This window comes from Micromys minutus, assembly GCF_963924665.1.
Source record: "Micromys minutus genome assembly, chromosome: 11".
Classification (NCBI taxonomy): Eukaryota; Metazoa; Chordata; class Mammalia; order Rodentia; family Muridae; genus Micromys; species Micromys minutus.
In genome coordinates this window covers 45114026-45134511 of record NC_137980.1, presented here as the reverse complement: position 1 = coordinate 45134511, position 20486 = coordinate 45114026, and the positions used below count along the sequence as shown (strand labels likewise).

The 20486-nt window shown below is 41.2% G+C and overlaps 1 protein-coding gene across 1 annotated transcript; it reads right to left on the bottom strand.

Annotated features, from left to right (window-relative positions):
- On the bottom strand, positions 1 to 18973 carry SERINC3 (serine incorporator 3). The gene is made up of 10 exons (XM_080925166.1): positions 18831 to 18973; positions 12890 to 13051; positions 11319 to 11512; positions 9304 to 9383; positions 7770 to 7907; positions 6626 to 6795; positions 5287 to 5377; positions 4414 to 4594; positions 1610 to 1834; positions 1 to 880 (listed from the first exon to the last, which is right to left on the bottom strand). Exons 1-10 carry the CDS (start codon positions 18867 to 18869, stop codon positions 742 to 744), a joined length of 1419 nt encoding a protein of 472 aa, XP_080781292.1. The 5' UTR covers positions 18870 to 18973; the 3' UTR covers positions 1 to 741.
- Between the last annotated feature and the right edge of the window lie 1513 nt (positions 18974 to 20486).

Here is a 20486-nt window from a genome sequence, read left to right as displayed (position 1 = left end):
AACAAGAAACTAAATATCTATTTTAATTAAGTACTTTTATGTTGCAAAGGTAATAAACTGACATGCCTTTGACTTTTACACACTCACAACAAGATCATTACATAACACTGCAGTGTTTCCCAAGTGAACGTTTCATTTTAATCAGATCTACAAAGCACTGACTGGGGCGGCATATCTGATCAAGCCACAGACTTCTACCAAGCAGCATCAGTGTAGTATAAGTAAGTACAAGAACTCAACAGCCTTCTCTCAGCCTTACAAGCAGCTGCATTTCTGGGGAAGGACCTCCAGACATAATTCCTTGCCAAAAACCAGGATGCTACACATCTGAAGGAGGGTAATGTGGATAAATGTATTCCTTTTTGGTTTTTAAGGAGACTGTAATAGATATATTAAAGATAGCCTTAAATATCCAACAATCTTCTAACTTACAACTTAAACCAGTTGTAGGAATCTACAGGTCTTTATATAAAGACTTCTCTCCACAGCACAGCTGCAGCTCATGTGAAAACACAAATGTTCCCTTTGTGCTATAGCCTTACAAATAAACATAATATGTATGTGTATGAAAGCTCAGATTCTGCATCAAGCATTATTCAATCTTGCCTTTTGATATAAACCTGAATATAGCCAAATCTGCAAAGCGTTCACGTAATAGTCTAGGTGATGAAACGTAAAATGGATATGAATTTTCAGAAAAGGAGACTTTTGTCAGCTTTAGCAGTGCCCTTGACACAGAGCTCAGCTAAAGTCCCGACCTGTGAGGACCAGGGGAGCCACAAGAGTCCAGAGGTAAAGGAGGAGGCACACCCAGCTGGAGCCCATTTTGAACAACACAGCTATCCACTTGCTGGATACTTTCTGGAATTTGGCATCAGGGCTAAGAAAACAAGAGAATAGGGAGGGAGAAAGCAATTAGTATTGCAAAACTGCATCCCTCCCATTCCACTCACCCAGGCTAACACCAAGAAACCCCACTGTGAGACTTAGCTGGCACCATAAACCCTAGTATTGTTCTAGTAGGGAGTTGAGAAGCTACTTCCAGGTATTATGGCCAAAAGACTCTGACTCTCAAACAACATTTTCCTTTTCTCTAAGACCTAACTATTCTTTCAACAAGGTTATTCAGTACCATCTGAATTACTCTAATTACTGGCAAAATGGAAATATTGTTCCTGAAGTGGTTCTTCTTAGAACATTATTACTTTGACCAGAACAGTTTAATATGGCCTCTTTAAAAGCACAGAAAAAATTTTTTTCAAGGTCATGTTGAATGGCTTTATATTACGATTTTCTTTCCCAAATAACTAGTCTAGAAACGCTACCAATAGTTTCAATTGCAAAGAAGTCCAACTGGGCTCTGTTTTAAGCAGGGCATGTTGGCACATGCTCAGAATCCCAGAAGTAAGGTTGCTATAGCAGAACTAGAACAAAGGGAAGTTTGAAGCTGGACTATCTCAAAGAAAACAAAAGGATTTCAGAGAAGGACACTGAATACAGAAGGCTTCCTTTTCTGAGGCAGCAAAGGGCTCCACAATAAGGATGGTTCACAGATGTCCTAGGCGTTCCCAAGGGCTGAGTGCTCTTATACCTTTGTCTAGCCTCCTACCTGTACCAGCTGGTCATGGTCATCATGATGTACAAGGAGGCACAGCAGAGCATCAAGTGAAAAAAGGAGTAGTTATACTGCACCCCCTCCTTCTCGTTGTCTACAGCCCGCCGAAGCTGTCCATCTTCTTCATCACTGGCTCCATTGGCGGTATCACCAAGGATAACACTGTCACTCCCAGAGAGGGTCAGCTTGTTAACTTGGCTGTTGCTTGAAGTACGGATACTGGAAAGTCACATCAAAAGGGAACTATTTTAGATGAAATGATTCTTTTGCCCACATATGTGTGGTTATTTCTGGGCTGTTCCTACTTTGGACACAGAGGCTGATGAAAGCTCTGCCCAACAACCTGCTGCCTATTAATTCCAGGAAGGTACTCTTAGTAGCTGCTACTCCATGGCTCACTTCCAGAAACATGCTGCAGTGTCTACTATTTCACAGGCCATGCTTGTCCTGCAGCTCTTTTCAGAGAACTTAACTTATCCTTCATGTCTCTGTCTCAGTGCCATAACCTCTTGAAATTCTTCCCTGACATCACCCCTTCCTAGACTGGGTGAGAGGCTTCTTCAATTCTCACAGCTCTCTAGGTGTCCTGCCCCAACACTTGTCAATCCTGCCTTGCTAGCTATAGCCATCTCTGGATTGCCAGCACCGTAGATGCTCACTAAAAGAACAAATTAGTAATCAAATAAAAAATACAGAGAAAGGACAAATACTACTTGATCACTTCAATAGCCAGGAAAAGCAAGTGACAAAATTTCGTACGCACACCCCTCCCCCCTTTAAGATTTATTTAATGGATGTAGATATACTGTCACTCTCTTTAGATGCACCAAAAGAGACCAAGAGGTCATCAGATCCCATTATAGATGGTTGTGAGCCACCATGTGGTTGCTGGGAATTGAACTCAGGACCTCTGGGAGAGTAATCAGTGCTCTTAACCACTGAGCCATCTTTCCAGCCCTAATTTGGTGTTCTTTCAAGATGAAAATAGTCAAAGTAGGAATATAGACTTTTCTTAAACTGATGGAGCCGACATGATCATACTTAATAGTGAAAGATAAAAACTGTCCCCTCACCCCCGTCAACAACAAAGCAAAAGATTCCACTTTCAAATTTACTATATAACACTGTATCGATAGTTCCAGCTATAGAAATTAGACAAGATAAAGAGATATCTCTACAGCTCCAGTTATACCATGGTGGAGATATAATGTCAACATGCTGAGGCTGATATAGGAAGATCAGGAATTCAATGGTGCACATAGACAAGCTGACAAACACACACATAAACAAAAATAAATGAAACCAAAGTGTTTTTTTCAGAGAATAAAACAAAAAATTCAGAATGGTGACACATTATTATACTCCTACCACCCAGAAGAAGAATGCAGAATTCAAGGTAAGCCTGGGCTATGAGAGTCTGTCTCCAAAACTTGGGCCAATGAGATAGCTCAGCAGGTAAACCTGCTTTTTGTGTAACCCTGACAACCTGAATTCAACCCCTGGAATGCAGAGTGGGAAAGAAAAAACCAGTCCCTGAAAGCTGCCGCCCTATGACTTCTGTATCATGCAGTGGACACACACCTACCCACTTGGTCGGTGAAGAACCAATTCTAGCCTATAGTCAGCTATACAGCAAGTGTGAAGCTGGCCTGGATGTAAGCTCCTGCCTCAACAACAAAAAACCAAAAATTGCTAGCCAGCCTAACTGACAGTATAGGTTGCTGATCTCTAGGCCATCTTTTTTCTTTTCTATTTTTATATCAGGGCCAGCAAGATGGCACAGTGGATAAAGTAGTCTGCTACTAAACCTGATAACCTCAATTCAACGCCCAGAACCCACAGGGTAGAAGGAGAGACCTATGTCCCAAAAGCTGTCTACTAACCTTCATATGCACACAACAGTGCAACCACTGCTCCTCCCAATAAAACATTCTCTCTTATTTGCCAATTTATAGAAATACATTTATCTTGGCTAGTTTTGAATATTTCTTATCTTTATATTAATAATTAGTAATCTAATAAACGTATTTTATGAAAAATGAACTGAGTGGGAGAATGGGTAAATGAAGCAAGTTGTATTTGTGGTTTCATGCCAGGGCCAACTAAACTTACAGTTCTTTACTTAATATATAACAACTTATAAAAATTTTTAAAATAATTATGGAGATCACACTCAGGGCTTAACATACACCAAACAAGCACTCTTCACTCCATCTAACACTTTCTGCCCAAATCATTGTATTTTATCCTAAAAATTAATTTTGAATATTCCTTTCCAAGCTCATCTACAATCTAATGAAGATTTTTTTTTTTATCTTCTATGCAGATAGGTACCTCCATAAGACCAAGAGAAATTATGAGAGGATTTTTTTAACTTTAAGAAACATACACTACTGGGTTGGCAAAGATGTCTAAATGTAAAGCCAGGCAGATCTCTGAGTTCCAGGTCAGCCTGCAACATACAGAGAAACCCTGTCTTGAAGAAACAAAAACACCCCAGAAAGTTCTGAATACCCAAGAAACAACTCACAGACCTTATGAAGCTCAAAAAGAAGGAAGGCCAAACTATGAAAGCCTCAGTCCTTCTTAGAAAAAAAGAAAAAAGTTTTGTATTCATCATATATTATTATGTAACAAATTTTGTGAGCTATAATAACATTTTATAAAATAAATTAAAAAAGAAAAAACATACATACAAACAAAAAACCCCTACATTATAATTCTTCACAATGGTTTAAAAACAATATGATTCATTTTCATAAGACTATTGTATTAAGCACCTCTTACCTAGAACTTACCTAGAATATATAAGGCAGATAACAAAGATAGTCAGTCCCCCAAAATCATCCAAATTCATAAAGTGTCCATTCTGTGATGGTGGAACATAGGCAGGAGCAAGAGTAGTTGAATTTGCTGGAGACACAGTTGGTGAAGTTAAGTGTGTGATGATGCTCATGAGGGAAGGGTTGCATGTCCTCTCTGAAACACAATTTTTGTTTGTTATCATTAGTTACAGCTCACTCTTGGTTATACCAGGAATGAAGCAGAGGGCCTGTCCACACACCAGTTAACTGTGTTTAAAACATAGGAAAGCTGTGCTTAGAAGAACCTGAAACTCAGCAGTCAATGCTGTAATTACATCATGACCAATGATTGAGCTTTAGAAAAAAAACACTACCTTGATTTTTGTAAATGTCTACTGTGACTGCTTTGAGAGTTTTAGTTTGGTGCACAAGCTTTCCAAACAGGAGCTTATCCCTGTTCTATTTCAGCTGCTTAATATAATCATCATCACAGAGGTCAACGATCTTACAATAATTTCTACCTTTAAAAGAGTCTAGAATATTCTATTGAGTAGTTCCTTAATCCCAGCACTCAGGAGACAGAGACAGGAGAATCTTTGTGAGACCAGCACATCTACATAAACAGCCACTGGAACAATAGGACCTAGTCAAGTCCCCAGAGGGCGGGAAGGAGAGGAAGAAAGAGAAAACATAAATTCCATCAAAAGGCCAAGCAAGCTCACCTTCACCTAACATTCTTTAACTGTGAGACTTAGTGTAGGTTAGATAAAGCCTACACTATGCAATGGACTGGTGTGTCACATTCGCCCCAGCTCTAGTGTGTACACCTACCAAGAGTACGCTATCAGGGGTTAGCCATTCCCTTACCAGGTTCATTGGTCATGGCCGACCACGTGAGGTAAAGGGTGTACAGAGTGATGATGGAGGACTGTAGGAGGCCAGAGCGAGTCTGATGTTCCTATGGAATCAAAACAGAAACAATGTCATATGGATGGCAAGTGAAGACCTTCTGAAAGCCTGCTTGCCTCCACAGGATGCAGCCAATTGTCAGAAACTGAAATCTTACTCTTTCTGACAGTTAAAAGATAACAGGTAACCCTTCAGTTTGAGTTACTCTGCAAAATAATAAGGAATACAATGCACCTGATTGATGGTCTGTCTACAAAAGCATTTCACAACCTTGAAAACTCCTGTATATCACACAAAGGCTTTTAGTTTCTTAAGTTTCTAGTCTTTTTGTTTGTTTTTGTTTTTCAAGTCAAGATTTCTCTATGTAGCTCTGGTTGTCTTGGATCTCACAGAGATCTGCCTGCCTCTGTCTCCCAAGTGCCAGGATTTAGGTATGTACCACCACTGCCTAGCTTTCTAGACTCTATATGAAGAAAAATCCCAACTCTACCACAAGACCCACCACTTTTTGGGAACTTCAGTTTTCTTTGTTCATACTAATTCTTTTTTTCTGGATACTGTTGCCCAAACTCAATCCTGTTTTAACCTCCAACATTGTTGGGTTAGAGATGTACCATGTCTAGAAAGTATTAAATGTGAAGTAACAAAGAATTTTATTTTGAGACAGGATCTCATGTAATCTAAGGCTGGCCTTAGAACTCACTTAGCTAAAGATGATGACCTTGAACAATTGTCCTTAAGCCTCCACCTCCAGAATGCTACCATTATAGGTGTGCAGCACCTTGCCTGGTGCTGATCAAACTCGGGGCTTTAGACAGGATGAAAAAGTACTCTATCAACCAACCAACCAAGCTATATCCTGGCCTTTCATGCTTTATATATAGTGGTGGTGGTGTGCATGTGTGGTAGAAGACCTCAAGTATGGAGGTCAGGAGTTGGTTCTCCTTCCACTACAGGGTTCCAGATATGGCACTGAGGTCAACTGGCAAGCACCTTTACTGGCCAAGGCAACTCAGACACTTCCTCCAGATTTCTTGAGAAAGGGCTGAACTATTGTTTTCTAAATTAGCCTCCAATTCCTTAAGGGATTATCACACTTCAGCCTTTTATGTAGCTGTGTGAAGGTCCTTGCATAACAAGCAGAAGTCAGTTCTCATCAACCCTAAGGGTACAGGGGATGGAACTCAGGATACTGAGCATCTTTACCCACCAAGGCATCTCTCCAGCCCCCCTTGTCTGGAATTTAAACTTAGCTAGCATTAATTCTTTCATAGGAGAAAGCAGAAAACCTCCATACCTGGACTTTGGGGAGGATGGATACAATAGAAACTGCAACACAAAAAATGAGGTTCAGACTGATGAAGACCTTGTTTTCTGTGCAATCGTCAGGTTTGGTGTAGAAGATGTAGAGCAGCACAGCAAAGATGATGGAAAGGAGATAGAAGAGGCTTGTGAAGGACAGCAGGGCTGCAAAGAAAACACAGTATCAACAGTAAGTCCACCATCTCAATACCAGCGTGAATTAAGGTCAAGCTTCTTTCATGCTGTACAACTCAAGACAGTCAATTCAGTCCACAGTAAACTGTAAAATGCTCCAAGGCTAAACTTTTATACTGTTTTGAAATAACTCGCCATTAAACTCCAAAATCTACCAAGTAAAAATGTGTATGTAAGCTTTTCTAGATGATTGCTGGTCTTTCAACAGCACAGCTGAGGGTCAGGTGTAATGGATGAGTATCTGTAATCCCAGCATTTGGGAAGTTAAAGCAGAAGGATCACAAGTTCAAGGTTGGTTTGGGCTACACAGAGCTCAACTTCTCAAACAAGGTCAGAGCTAATAGTAACTGTATGCCAGGGATGGTGTCTGGGGTAAACAAATCAGGCCCTTGATTGAGACAATTTTATTCTGCAGTCACTGGCTACTCTAAACTGGGTCCTTTCACAAATAATGAGATGACCTCCCTCATCTGGGAAAACAGTTCATCTGCTACTTTCAAATAACCTACAGAAAATATTCTTTTCCATTCACATGGATTATCAATTAGCTATATAATTCTGAATCTGAAAGTTCTTGCTTAGCATCAACAGTTACATTATAAACTGAGAGAATACAACTGATTGTAGTATGCTCATCTCCCAGAAATGCACACAATTCACAATAGGCATAGCTGACAAAACCCAGCTTTATGAAAGGCAGCTGGAGAAAAGGTTCACTGGTTAAGAGCACTTCTGGCTACTCTTCCACGGGTCATGGGTTTCAGTTTCAGAATCTGATGAGCTCTTCTAGCTTCCATAGGCACTGCATGCATAGAATGCACAGACATCAATGCAAGTAAAACACCCACATGCATTTTAAAATATAGAAACCTTACATTGAGATGTTATTTACATCCTTCTTAAGGTAGCAAGCATGACGCTCTAAGGTGAGGGTAGATACCTACCAGCATACCAGAGTCTTGGGTTTCCTTCCTCCATTCGATTTACCCATAATTCATTCCAAGAGTGAGCCAAGTCTACCAAGAGCACCAGCTGGATTAAAATGAAGAAAGTGGCCCCCAACACTCCAGCAAAAAACCAGACTGTAAACAAAGAGAAGTTAGTTATTTCTCACCATAAGAGTATCATTCCAGGTGACTGCCAAACTGTATCTCCAGCAATAGTTTGATTATTATCATTTCAAATTTACATTTCTTTGAGGAATGTTGTGCAGGATTTCATGCCTTTAGCAACACTTTAAATTTATTTGTGTGTGTGTGTGTGTGTGTGTGTGCACACATGCACATGCTCTCACAGACATCATAAAACATCAGAGAACAGTTTCTGTGACTCAGTTTCCTCCTTACATAATTTGAGATAACAGGGATCAAGTTCAGGCTGGACATCAGTTTCATGGCAATTATCTTTCACCCTGAGACCTTTTAAAACCTGTTTTAGTTTGCACAAAAGGGAGCATAGTAAAATGATAACAAGGAGTTATCCATAACAATGCATTAGCCAATTAAAAGCATAAAAAATAAAAGCATTTAAAAATGGACAGACCAAAAATAGGCTAATTCCTACAAAATGTCTCTTAATGCTTAAGCTCAGGGGTTCTTTCTTTCTTATTGTCCTTTTAAAAAGTTTATTTAATATATGAGCATATCTGCTACACACATCTGCATGCCAGAAGAGAGCATCAGATTTCCTTATAGATGGTTGTGAGCTACCATGTGGTCACTGGGAATTGAACTCATGACCTCTGGAAGAACAGCCAGTGCTCTTAACCACTGAGGCATCTCTCTAGCTCCAGTACATTGTTTTAAAGACAAAACCACAATTACATCAGTGTTTGAGTGAGGTTGGAGTAATATCCTTTTGCAAAGCTTAGCAATATTTTCTGACAACACATGACAATTAAAGGAATCTAATTGTTTTAGTTTTGTTTAGCTTGCACAAACAAAATTATTTCAGTTAGTTAATATATCTGAACCATGGTCAGAATCATGGACAGTCTGAACATGTTGCCAAGGTAGATGTGGCTGTTAGGAGTGAAACTGAGGGTGTCCAGGCAGACACACACCCAGTTAGGACAAGATGGTACAATAGGCTCTCACATTCCAAATAATTCCACAAGACTTTTCCTTTATTTTTAGTGGGAAAAACCACATGGGAGATTGTCAGATGTCACCTGCTGCCATGGTATAGAAGCAAATTAAGACAAAGGCAGCATGAAAATGTTAGGTTTTCGTATCGACAAGCCCCAATGGACTTTTCTTACCAAATGAGAAGATAAACTATTAAATAGTAATTAACATGTAGTTCTAGAGAAAAGCTGAGCAGCGGACTGACTACCTCCAGGTTTTAATCCATCACTGTCTTACTACATAGTTAAACAACTGGACACCACATTAAAAGCCAGTCCTACAAATCACTAGGAAATACAGCCCTTCATCACCACATGGTTGTACATATTAATGCCTCTGCAGTAAGTCATACCTTCAGTGAAATGGCCCCCAGGGATGTAGAAAGATCCAACCATGATACCAATAATGGCAACGATTTTGAAGAACCAAAACCTATTAAAATATAGAAAGTAACTTATGAAATGGAATTTTTATTCTTACACTGAGAAAAATACATTTACGATTACAAAAATAAAGCCTAACTAGCACTTGCAACATAAATATCTAGGGTTGCTTCCTCATTTGATACCAGTCTACTTCACTTAATATTTCATATAAAATACATTAAACCAGGCCTTGTGACACATGCCTATGATCCCAGTAACTCAAGGGGCTGAAGTATGAAGATACCAAATTCCACGACAGCATGGGCTACAGAATAAATCAAAACCTTGTTTCAGTTTAAAAAAAAAAAAAGTAAAAGAAGGCTAAGGTTGGAGTTCACTGGAATAGAATGGTTGCCCAGAACATGCAAGGCCCTAAATTCAATCTCACCACCTCTGCCACACACACAGTATTATACGCAAGTTACACTGGTCTGGCAGAAAAGGAGACTAATAAATAACCCTTCAGATGAGCATTAGCATTACAGCACCATAGCCATAGGCAGCCATGAAGAGACAACAATTATGGATAGCAAGATGGAGGTCAAAGGGGAAAAGCCATTCAGTTCCCTTCAGTTCCCCCAGAATAAAAAGAGTTGCAGCATTATATGAAGACACCCTGAGGAAAAAATCTTGGAAGAAGATAGGTTACTGGGAAATTTGGAGGGGTTTCTTCAATACCCAATCTACAGTCTGCCTTAGTATATGGGCTAGTAGTCACAAGGCAGGATGGCACTAGATAAAAATCATCTGATAATTCAAGGATGGGGTGGCTTACTAGTAGTTACAAGTGGGAGTTAGGAAACTGAACTCTGCTGAGAGCTGGGGTCAGAAGAGTTGGATCATTTCTTGGAGAAAACAATTAGCATACAAGATAAGTCACTTAAATTTATGAGTAAATTTAAAGAGTTTTCCTAGTTTTAGCTCATAAAGATAATACTTTCTCCAGAATTACAAGTTCTAACAGTTTCTACATGGAGAGTTGTTCATTCATCATTATGTTTATGGAAGAAATTATCTCCCAATCCTACATTTACAAAATAGGACAAAATAAATACCTTGTGTATACCGTGGCAGAAGTCATTATCAAAAAGGCCAGGGCCAAAATACGACTTTAAATCTATAGCCTTTACTATGGTTTTTATGCTGGCTATGGTGGTACACACTAGGGAGGTGGAGGTATAAGGATCAGGATTTTAAGGCCAGCCTGAGTTGATGAGGTCCTGTCCTAAAAAGTAACAAAAAACAAACAAACAAACAAACAAACCACCCAACTAGTCAATGTGGTGTGCTTGGTAAAACATGAAGTATCAAGCTCTGAGAATAAAACATACATGTTAATCCTATCTTCAACCTTTCCCAGCTATGAGATATTTATTTAACTTCTCTGAATTTCAGTTACAACATCCATAAAAACCACCTTTAACTCCAGCACTAGGGAAGAGGCAGGCAGATCTCTGAGTTCAAGGCCACTCTACTCTACAGTGAGTTCCAGCCAAGGCTTACACAGAAAAACCCTGTCTCGAAAATAGAAAAACCAAGTAAATAAAAATAACAAACAAACAGTATTTTCTAAGTTCCCATCAGCTTCCAGCTGAGAAGTACATGTGCGAGAGGAACTGTGGTAAGAGGGGAACCAAGAGAATAAATAAATCAGCAGTCCATATATTTGTTCCTTTTTTAAAAAACTTTATCTTATGCTGTGTGTGTGGTCATATGTGATCATACATGTCTCAAGTACATGCTTGTCTATGAATGAAGAAAACATGCAATGTCTAAGCGCTGTGTCTGACCTATTTTGCAAGGTTTCTAGAAACCTAAAAGAAAGCTATCAGAAATTGTAAAAATAAACAATTGTTCATGAAGATTCCATTGCTTCGATTCCAATGGCATATTAACTGCTGAGGGAGAAGAACCATACACATTGAAAGACAATCTTACATACCCATTGTGTACTGCTGCTCTAGGATCTTTACTTGTTTTAACTTTGAACATGAGCAAAAAGAAGGCAAAGAAAAAGATGGCCATGGCAAAGTTGATCCGATACACAGCTTTAAAACCAACCAGCACATCACAATCTTTCTCTGCTTTTGCATCAAGCATCTTGAGTTGAAATCCTCCTTCACAGAACCCAGGAATCTGAGGAGGCAAGGAATTTCAATGCTGTGAGAATATCAAAATTAAATTAAAAAAAAAAAAAAAAGCTACCTTACTACAGAAGCAAGGAATTATTAAAATAAGTAAATAAATAAATAAAGACCCCCCCTTAGCAATTTCAAGACAATGAGATTTCTCTCCTTGACTTCCAATTGACTACAATCTTATTACCTAAGAACACACACAGATCACATATAAAAACTAAAAGCTGAAAGGAGAAACTGCTTAGCAATGAAGAGCACTTTGTATTTCTGCAGAGGACCAAGATTTAGTTCTCAACACCCACATGGTCGTTCACAACTGTCCATTTGTAACTCCAGTTCCAGGGGAGCCAATCCTTTCTTCTCACCTCCAAAGGCACCATGCACACACACTGTGCACATACATACATGCAGCCAAAAACCTCATATAAAATACAGAGGGTTGATAGTTAACCCTGTAATCCCAAAGTTTTGGAGGCTGAAGTAAGATGACCACAAGTTCCCAGCCAATTGGGATTACAGGCTGAATTTAAGACTAGCTTGGGTCATTTAGCAGCCCTTCTCTGAACAGAATTAGCTCAGTGGCAGGGCTCAGAATGAGGCTATGGGTTCAGTCCTCAACTAACCCATCTTCCTTAGGTTATCTCCATTTTCCCACAGACTTTTTCAGCTACAATAAACTCCTTCCAAAGTAAAGCTTTTTAAAAGCTTACATGAGCAAGGAAAAGACTAATTCTAAATTACTAAGTTCTAAATTCTGTTTTTGTCTGGATTGTTAGAGCCCAGCAACGTTCATTCTGACTTCTATGTCTGCAAGAAGACTAACACCTCATAGTCTTCTTCTGTAGTCATGTGTTCTGACTTCAAGCAAAGATAATTTAAACCAGCATGTACCTGCAATCTCCATACTTGAGAAGGAAAGGCAGGAGGATCAAGAGTTCAAAGTGAGCCTAAACTATACAGTAAATGTATGACCAATCTAAGCTACCAGAAACCCTATCTCATAATAATAATTATAATAACGATGTTAAATGCCCCAAGTTACTACAACTGGAGATATGACTGTGATTAGGAGCACTTGGTTCCTCATGCAGAAGACTGGGGTCCCAATCCTAGCACATGGTAGGCTTACAATTATCTATAACTCCAGTTCCAGGGGACATAACACCCTCTTTCTGGCCTCTACAGGTACCATGACACATTTGATGCTCATTCATACAAGTAGACAGAACACTTAGATACAGAAAATAAAATTTTTAAAAACTATTTTAAATGATATTGATCAAGTGTAACAGCAAAAATCACAATTATAAGTATTGCAAAATATAAAAAGTAATTTTAAAACCCCACATGGTAAGACGCTATTGCTTCTACTTGCCTTCTTCAGCTGAGTTTGTACGCCTTCTGTCATCATGATGAAAGACACAATAGTGCCAAGGATGAGAATAGAAGCGTAGATGAGCCGAGTCACAGTGGAATTCTTACTGACAGGACAGCAACTGCACAGCAGACATGATGCACCACTGCATAGGCATGGAACCTGTAAGAGCAACACCATGGGCCATGAGAGCTCCTTCACTGCTCTCAGGAGGCAAACCGGGGTTTAGAAGCTCTAACAGAATCCCATGATCCCAGCACTTAGAAGGCAGAGGCAGAAGGACCATGAGTTCCAGGCTATATGGGCTACAGATCAAGAAAACCAAGGCATAGTAACACACATGAGCACGCTTGGCATTTAAAAAGTTTATAGTAGAGTATCACAAGTTTAAAGACAACTGGGACTACATAAGAAGTCTGACTCACAACATAAAGACAAAGTAAAAGTGCAGAGGCTTTAGGACCAATGTTATTCCCACCACCTTAGTAAAAAATGTATCTAACCAAAATGGACTCAATAAAATATTCCTCCTTTAGACTTTACTACAGTAAATGAGCCCCACACACCATGCCTGAAACAAAAAAAGCTTCCATAATATATTCACAGAGAACACATTTTGTGTGAAAACAATGTAAGAAAAATACAGACAACTCTACGCCTTGTTTACTGTTAGTTCCCAAAGTGATGTTTCATAAGGCATTACTACATTACTACAGCCAGGTATGGTGGCTCATGCCTTTAATTTTATTACTTGTGAGATAAAAATAGGAAGATCTCTATGAATTTGATGGCAGTGTAGTCTACACAGTAAGTTTCAGGCCAGCCAAGGTTATATGGTGAGACTCTCTCCCAACATCGCCCCACACCCCAAATAAGACATTTGCATGCTTGTTAAGAACTATCAACTTGCATTGATACTTAAGATTATCAAATCACAGTACAAGAATGAGTTAATTCAGATTCATAACTAATAACTATTAACAGTGGATGACTAGAGCTAGAGAGATGGCTTAGCAGTTAAGTACAGTTGTTTTTCTTGAAGAGGACTGGAGTTCAGTTCCCAGTACCCCACATGGTAGCTTACAACCAGCTTCAACTTCAGTTCCAGGGATCCTTCTCTTCTGACCTCTGTGGGCACCAGGCATGCAGGTGGTATACATACAGAAATGTAGTAAAACACTCTATACATATAATAATCTAAAATATTTAAATACAAAGAAGAAGAAGAAGAAGAAGGAGAAGGAGAAGGAGAAGAAGATAAGGGCTGGAGAGATGACTCAGTTGTTAAGAGCCCTGACTGCTTTTCCAAAGGTCCTGAGTTCAATTCTCAGCAACCACATGGTGGCTCACAACCATCTGTAATGAGATCTGATGCCCTCTTCTGGTGTGTTTAAAAACAGCTACAGTATACTCACATACATAAAGAAATAAATCTTAAAAAAAAAAAAAAAATTCTAGTCTTATGACATGGTCTCAGCAATCATTTTAAGCTTTTACAGATGTATTAGACTATTTGTATTAGAGCAAGCTGATTCACTTAGAAGTTCTCTCAGAAGTAAAATGAGCCTGACACCACCTATCATCTGAGCAAGGTCACTGTGAAGAATGGCATTCATGTCCAGAATATGAAGTATCTAGCATGATTCCTGACCTACAAAAGGCTCAGTATACTGCAGTATGTCCAACAGGAAACATGAACTAGACTGACAGTCAGCCTCAGTCCAAAAGAGCCAAATTATAGTTCAAATCTGGTGATGCTCTGGCTGCAATTTATTTTAGGGCATCCAAATATCACTGTAAAAAACTCCATTCTTGGCATAGTGGTGCATTTCTTTAATTCCAGAACTCTAAAGGCAGAGGCAGGCAGCTTCCAAACTCAAAGGCAGCCTGGTCTATAGATTGAGTCCCAAGGCTATACAGAGAAACCCTGTCTTTGAAAAAAACAAAAATAGCAAAAAATTCCATTCCACTTTTTTTTTCCTTTTTGAGATGCGTTCTCTCTATGTAACTATTGGCTGTTCTGGAACTTGCTGTGTAAACCAGGTTGTATTAGCCTTGAACTCAGAGTTCTGCCTACCTCTGCTCCCAGATTGCTGGGATCAAAGGCATATGCCACTATGTCTACCCTATTTCATTCTTTAATGAGTAGTTCAGATTCTGCTTACGCTTGACCCCTAAAAATACCTGACTACCCTGCATAGTTAATTCAAACTAGTCTGTAAAATTTATTTCTCATGGAAATAATAATTCTGCCTAGCCATCAAGAAATGAACATCATAGCCAGGGCACTACAGCTATACTTAGTTGAAACACGTCCCATCAAAAGTAGCCCCTTAGAACGAACAGTAGTTTCTATTGTTTTGCCTACAGTAGCTGTATTAGAGTGAATCTAATAAGCTCTCTATTGTCCTCTTTAGTGATTATTCACATCTTGGGCATTACTGGCCTGTCAATCCCAAATCTATTAGCCAAAGAAAGTAAAGACTCCACCAGCAAACCAAAAGGCAGAGACTGTGCAGAGGCAGTCTCTTATCAACTGCAGAAGATAACAACCTCGAGCCACCGTAACCTCAGATCTGTAGCTTCCACCAATTGCTATTGCTTACACCAATCTGTGGTACTTTGCTATAAAGTACCAGCAAACCAATTGTGATAGTTTGCATTTGTTTGGCCCAGGTTGTGGCACTATTAGGAAGTGTAGCCTTGGAGTAAGTGTGTCACTGAGGGTAAGAGTTTTAAGACCCCTCTTCCTTACTGCCTGGAAGCTATTCTTTTCCTGTTTGCCTTTGGATTAAGATGTAGAACTCTGAACCATGGTACCTGGACACTGCCATGCTCCTGCCTTGATACTGGACTGAAACTCGGAACCTGTAAGCCAACCCCAATTAAATGTTGTCCTTAAAGCATTGCCTTGGTCATGGTTTCTATGCACAGCAGTAAAACCCTAAGACACCAGTATACCTATTTATTTCTCTGTATATTTATTTATCACCTTTAGAGGCTGTACTTTACACCTCTGCATAGCAGGAAATCAGTAACTATGGTGCAATCTACCTGTTACTATATGCTCTATTTTTTTCTCTATTTCATGAACAGAAAACTCAACTCTTTCTGTTGCTCCAGCCAAAATCCTAGCCTCAAAGTCTCCCTCATCTGACTTAAAGTAGCAACTTCTAGAAAATGTGGCCACAAATCCCCAGTTAAAGGGATGTTTAAAAGCAAGGGAGAACCATTTCTCATGCCAATGTAAAACAAACACCTGGTATCTATCCCACTTCACATTTTAAAAGACAAAACTCCTTGTCCTCAGGCTAAAAATCCCCCTGTTGCCTCTTTCTCTTTCCCTAAATCAGACATACAAGCAGTAAGACCTAATCACCTGCCCAAGTTACTCATCAGCAAGAACTTTTTTACACAAATATACTCTTTTCAGGAAAAAAAGCCAGGCAAAGTGGCATACTTCTGTAACCCCAGCACTCAGAAGGCAGAGGCAGAAGAATCTGAAGTTCTAGACAGCCTAAATTTAAAAAGCATTAACTTTAAGCATTTTGTTAAGACAGGCCAGTAGTGTGGATCCACACTTGTAGTCCCAGGACTAGATAGGCTGATAGGATTGGGGCAAGTTCAAGGCCAACCTGGGCTACAAAGGAAAACCTTCATTTCAAAAAATAAATAAATACATACATAAAGGCCAAAATTGCAAGGCAAGATTGCACACTCCTACAATCCTAGTCCTCTGGAAGCTCAATCAGGAGAACTGTGAATGAAAGGCCAGCATGGAAATTCAGGAAGATCTGGTAACCTAGCTCAATAAGGCAAAAATTAACCAAATACAAAAGTCCTTTGAATTCTCTAAGACTAAGACTGGACTGGAGGTGTAACTGGAGGAACTCTCAGAGATGAGCTTTGAATAAACAAGGGTCTCGGTTCAATCTTAAACAACCAAAATGACAAAAGATATTACCTGAAAAATAAAAGCACATAATGGTGAAAGACCCCCTCCTGCTTTAGCTGCAGTAACGCCATTTTGTGCTAGGCCCAGAACAGGCAGGGATAAAAAAAAAAAATACTGAAACAAAAGTGAGCCAGAGGACAGCCCAGTCTCTGTCAAAACAAAAAATATCTGCAGTTGACCACCTGGACCAGGGCAAGGACATCCTGCCACACATGTTGAGGCAAGGACATCCTGCCACACATGTTGAGGCAAGGACAAAAAAACAACTCCCTGTCCCAAAGGAGGGGCCAAGGCTGCCCTCCTCTTCCGAAAACTTGGGTCTGTAAGGCTGTGCAGGCTAGGTCAGGGTCCCAGGTGGCCAAGCAAGATACCGGTGGGCGGCCAGCTAGCAATAGACAAAGAAAGGAAGACATTCAGACAAGCCCAGCTTTCGGATAAGCTGCAGCCCCCGACTGGAACCAAGAGTTGTGTCCTTGGAGCCATATGTCTGCCATAGTTCCCACACTTAGATAAGCCCAAGGCAACTATTCTCAGGAGCTGCAGCCCCAGCTGGTATCAGGAGCTGTTTCCTTGGAGCCATGTCCTTGGGCTCACTCCCTGGCCACATTTAAACTAACCAATTAGAACCCTGTTGCTATGCTTCTGTACCTTGCTTCTGTCCCCCAAGCCCTATAAAAAGGGGACTGCCCCTTTGTCCGGCGCGCAAGTCCTCCAAGAGACTGTGTGCCCACAGGTACCTGTGTATCTAAATAAACCTCTTGCTACTTGCATCCGAAGTGAGTGGTCTCGCTGTTCCTTGGAACGGGTCTCTTCAGACGGAAGATACCCTCCGGGGGTCTTTCAATGGCTATCTACATAATTTGGCTCCTTGATATCCTGCCCCACTCTTTTTGGGGGTGGGTGGGTACTGACAATTGTCCACTAAACCCACAGACTCTAAAGACCTACCCATAAACTATAATTTGCGCCTCTCTGTTTTGCAACAGGGTCTCCCAAGTGCTGAGATAACAAATGATCTGCCATGCCTCTCCCTCCACAGCCTCTAATATCCTATTATTCTCTTCCCTCATTTCGCTCTGGTATATTAACCCCCTACTGGGTGAAAACTGAATTAACAAAATAAGTAAGGAGTTTCCAGATATAAACACCTGGATAGCATATTCTCAAATTTTGGTTTTAAACCAAGAGGAAAATGAAAAAGATATCTACAACATTACCTCTGCCCTGAGACATGCCGCTGACATTAGCAGAGACTGAGTCCTTGGTTCATTACATCAGTTCGGGAAGGAGAAAACAATTAGCCATTGGTTCAAGCTACCATGTTACTCTGAGGCAGATTTGTTAAAATTATTCCGTGGGTTAAAGAGATCCTAAAATCAACTTCTAAAAAATGTTTTACTATTGACAAAGTGATCTGACTAATGTCTTCATTTTACCCTCACAACAGCTCTGGAGGAGTGGAATGATAGTGTGTTTAATCCCAGAATGTTTAGGCCTCCGGACTCCTAATTAAATAAACGCCTATAGCCAGCCCCTTTTGCTCGCGATCGGCAGCGGTGCTGACTTAAAATCCCCGTTCCCAAACCCACCCTGCGTAGCACCGGCATATGCCGAACTATGAAGAAAAATGACTCCAGTGACCCTAAATTTCAACCCACTCATGAATCCCCCCGCCTTGGAACCACGGTGTCGCCGGGCCGTCGGAACCCGGGATCCGGAAAGCTCGCGGGGGCGGGGCGTCGAAATTGTAAACAATGGCGGCCCGGCCTCCCGCGACCCTCCGCCCACACCGAGAGCCAGCCAAGCCGCCGCACCCCGACCCCGAGACGTCGCCTACCGGGCCTGGGTTCCCGTAAGGCCCGCGTAGCCCCCGGGCCTGCCCGCTCCTCTCTGCCAGCCTCAGAGAGTGTTGGATCCACCTTGGGCGGCCTGACAACCATTCCCCGCGCGCCTAAGGTCTCGGAGGACCGAGGCCTCGGGACTCACCCAGCTGGCGAGGGAGAATACGCCGAGGACGGCCCCCATGGTGTCGCTGGGGCCGAGACCCACCGCTCCGAGCGGCTACCTGAACGGTGGCTAACTGCCCGCTGAGGCGTCGCCTCAGAAACGCGACGAATTCTCAGTCCGGAAACAGGGCCCGCCCTTCGTAAGACGCCCAGTTTACGTCATCGAGTGGCCCCGCCCACCGCCCATAGAGGGAAGAAGGTGGAGCCGAGCGCTGGAGAAGAGGGTGGGCCTTTGGAAGCTGGGGCTGCAGAGGCCACCAAGGGTTCATGGCATACAACTCTGGGCTCGCTTGGGGCGCTGGTGATCTGAGGAGACATAGCATGTCCCCTGCGAACTGCATTTCTCTGAAGAATCTACATCCTTATTAAAGATCCTACAGTCGGTTAAATAGTGGTTGGGCAGGACCTTGTGATTATGGAGGGATGGAATGTTTGCAAACTCAGAGGCAAACAGGCTATGTTGGGCCATTTAATAATCAGTTAGGGTCTGTAATCCCAGCACTAAAAAGGATGAGACTGGAGGATCAGGAGTTCAAAGCTATCCTAGAATTCCAGGCAAATAAACAAAAAAGCCGCTCTTCTCGCCGCACCCCCCACCGTAAACTTGTCTAGCTTATCTCTCCCCCTTTCCCCTCCCCTCTGGAAAGGTTCAGTTCACTACTTTCTCTCCTAGACTCTTCCAGATGCTTCTGGCTGTACTCTCCATATCTTTAATAAAAACCTTCTCCTCCACCATACCTCGCAGCAGTCACTTCCTCCTTTTGTTGGGAATGAGCAAAAGAAACTTATGCTAAGTACTAACCCGAAGGCTAAGGATATTTACTCCTACAGAGATAACTAAATCCAAGGTCTCAGGCCCTTGGGGAGATAGGAACTTCCCTACAGCAGAGCAGCTTCTGCGGTAAGCAATTGTCTGAGTCCAGATATTTCTGAGACAACTTCCCCATTTTGGTGGCAGGGTCAAACAAGGTCATGTTCCCAGGCCTAGGAATAAACTATCCCACTTCTCCAAATGTTTTAATTGTCTGCTAACCAGTACAGAATACAGAAATTACTGTTATCTAAGATAACATGCATAAATTATAAAAATATATAACCATTGCCTGTTATGCCCTAATTGACTATGTACAGCTTGCCCACTCCTTTGTTCCCTTATCATTCTAAAACTCCAGTCCAGGAGGAGACCTGATTGCAAAGCTGAGGTAAGGACCTTGAAGCCTGGACCCCTGGATACAGCCCAGTCTCCAACAGGCACCCCCTTGCTTAACCAGTAATGTCAAAATACAATTAGATAAAAGCAGCATTCACTCCTCTCCCCCCTCTCTCCCCTCCCCATGGCCTTCCCCCCCCCCCCCAGCTCCTTTGTGTTCCCATTCTTTAAAAATGTACACTCTCCCTTGGAGGAACAAGGTTCAGATCCCAAACTGAGCACTCAGAAAATAAAGCTTTTCTTTTTTTCAGCTTGTCTCTGGAAGTGAGTTTTCACAGCTTCTACCCCAAACCAACAATTTTATTCAACATGCAATATGAAATGCTATATACAGGAGGATTTTTTTTTTTTCAGTAGAAGTATATTCAAGGGCTGGGGATTGTAGCTCAGTTGGTAGAGTATAGTATTTGAACTCCACCACTACAT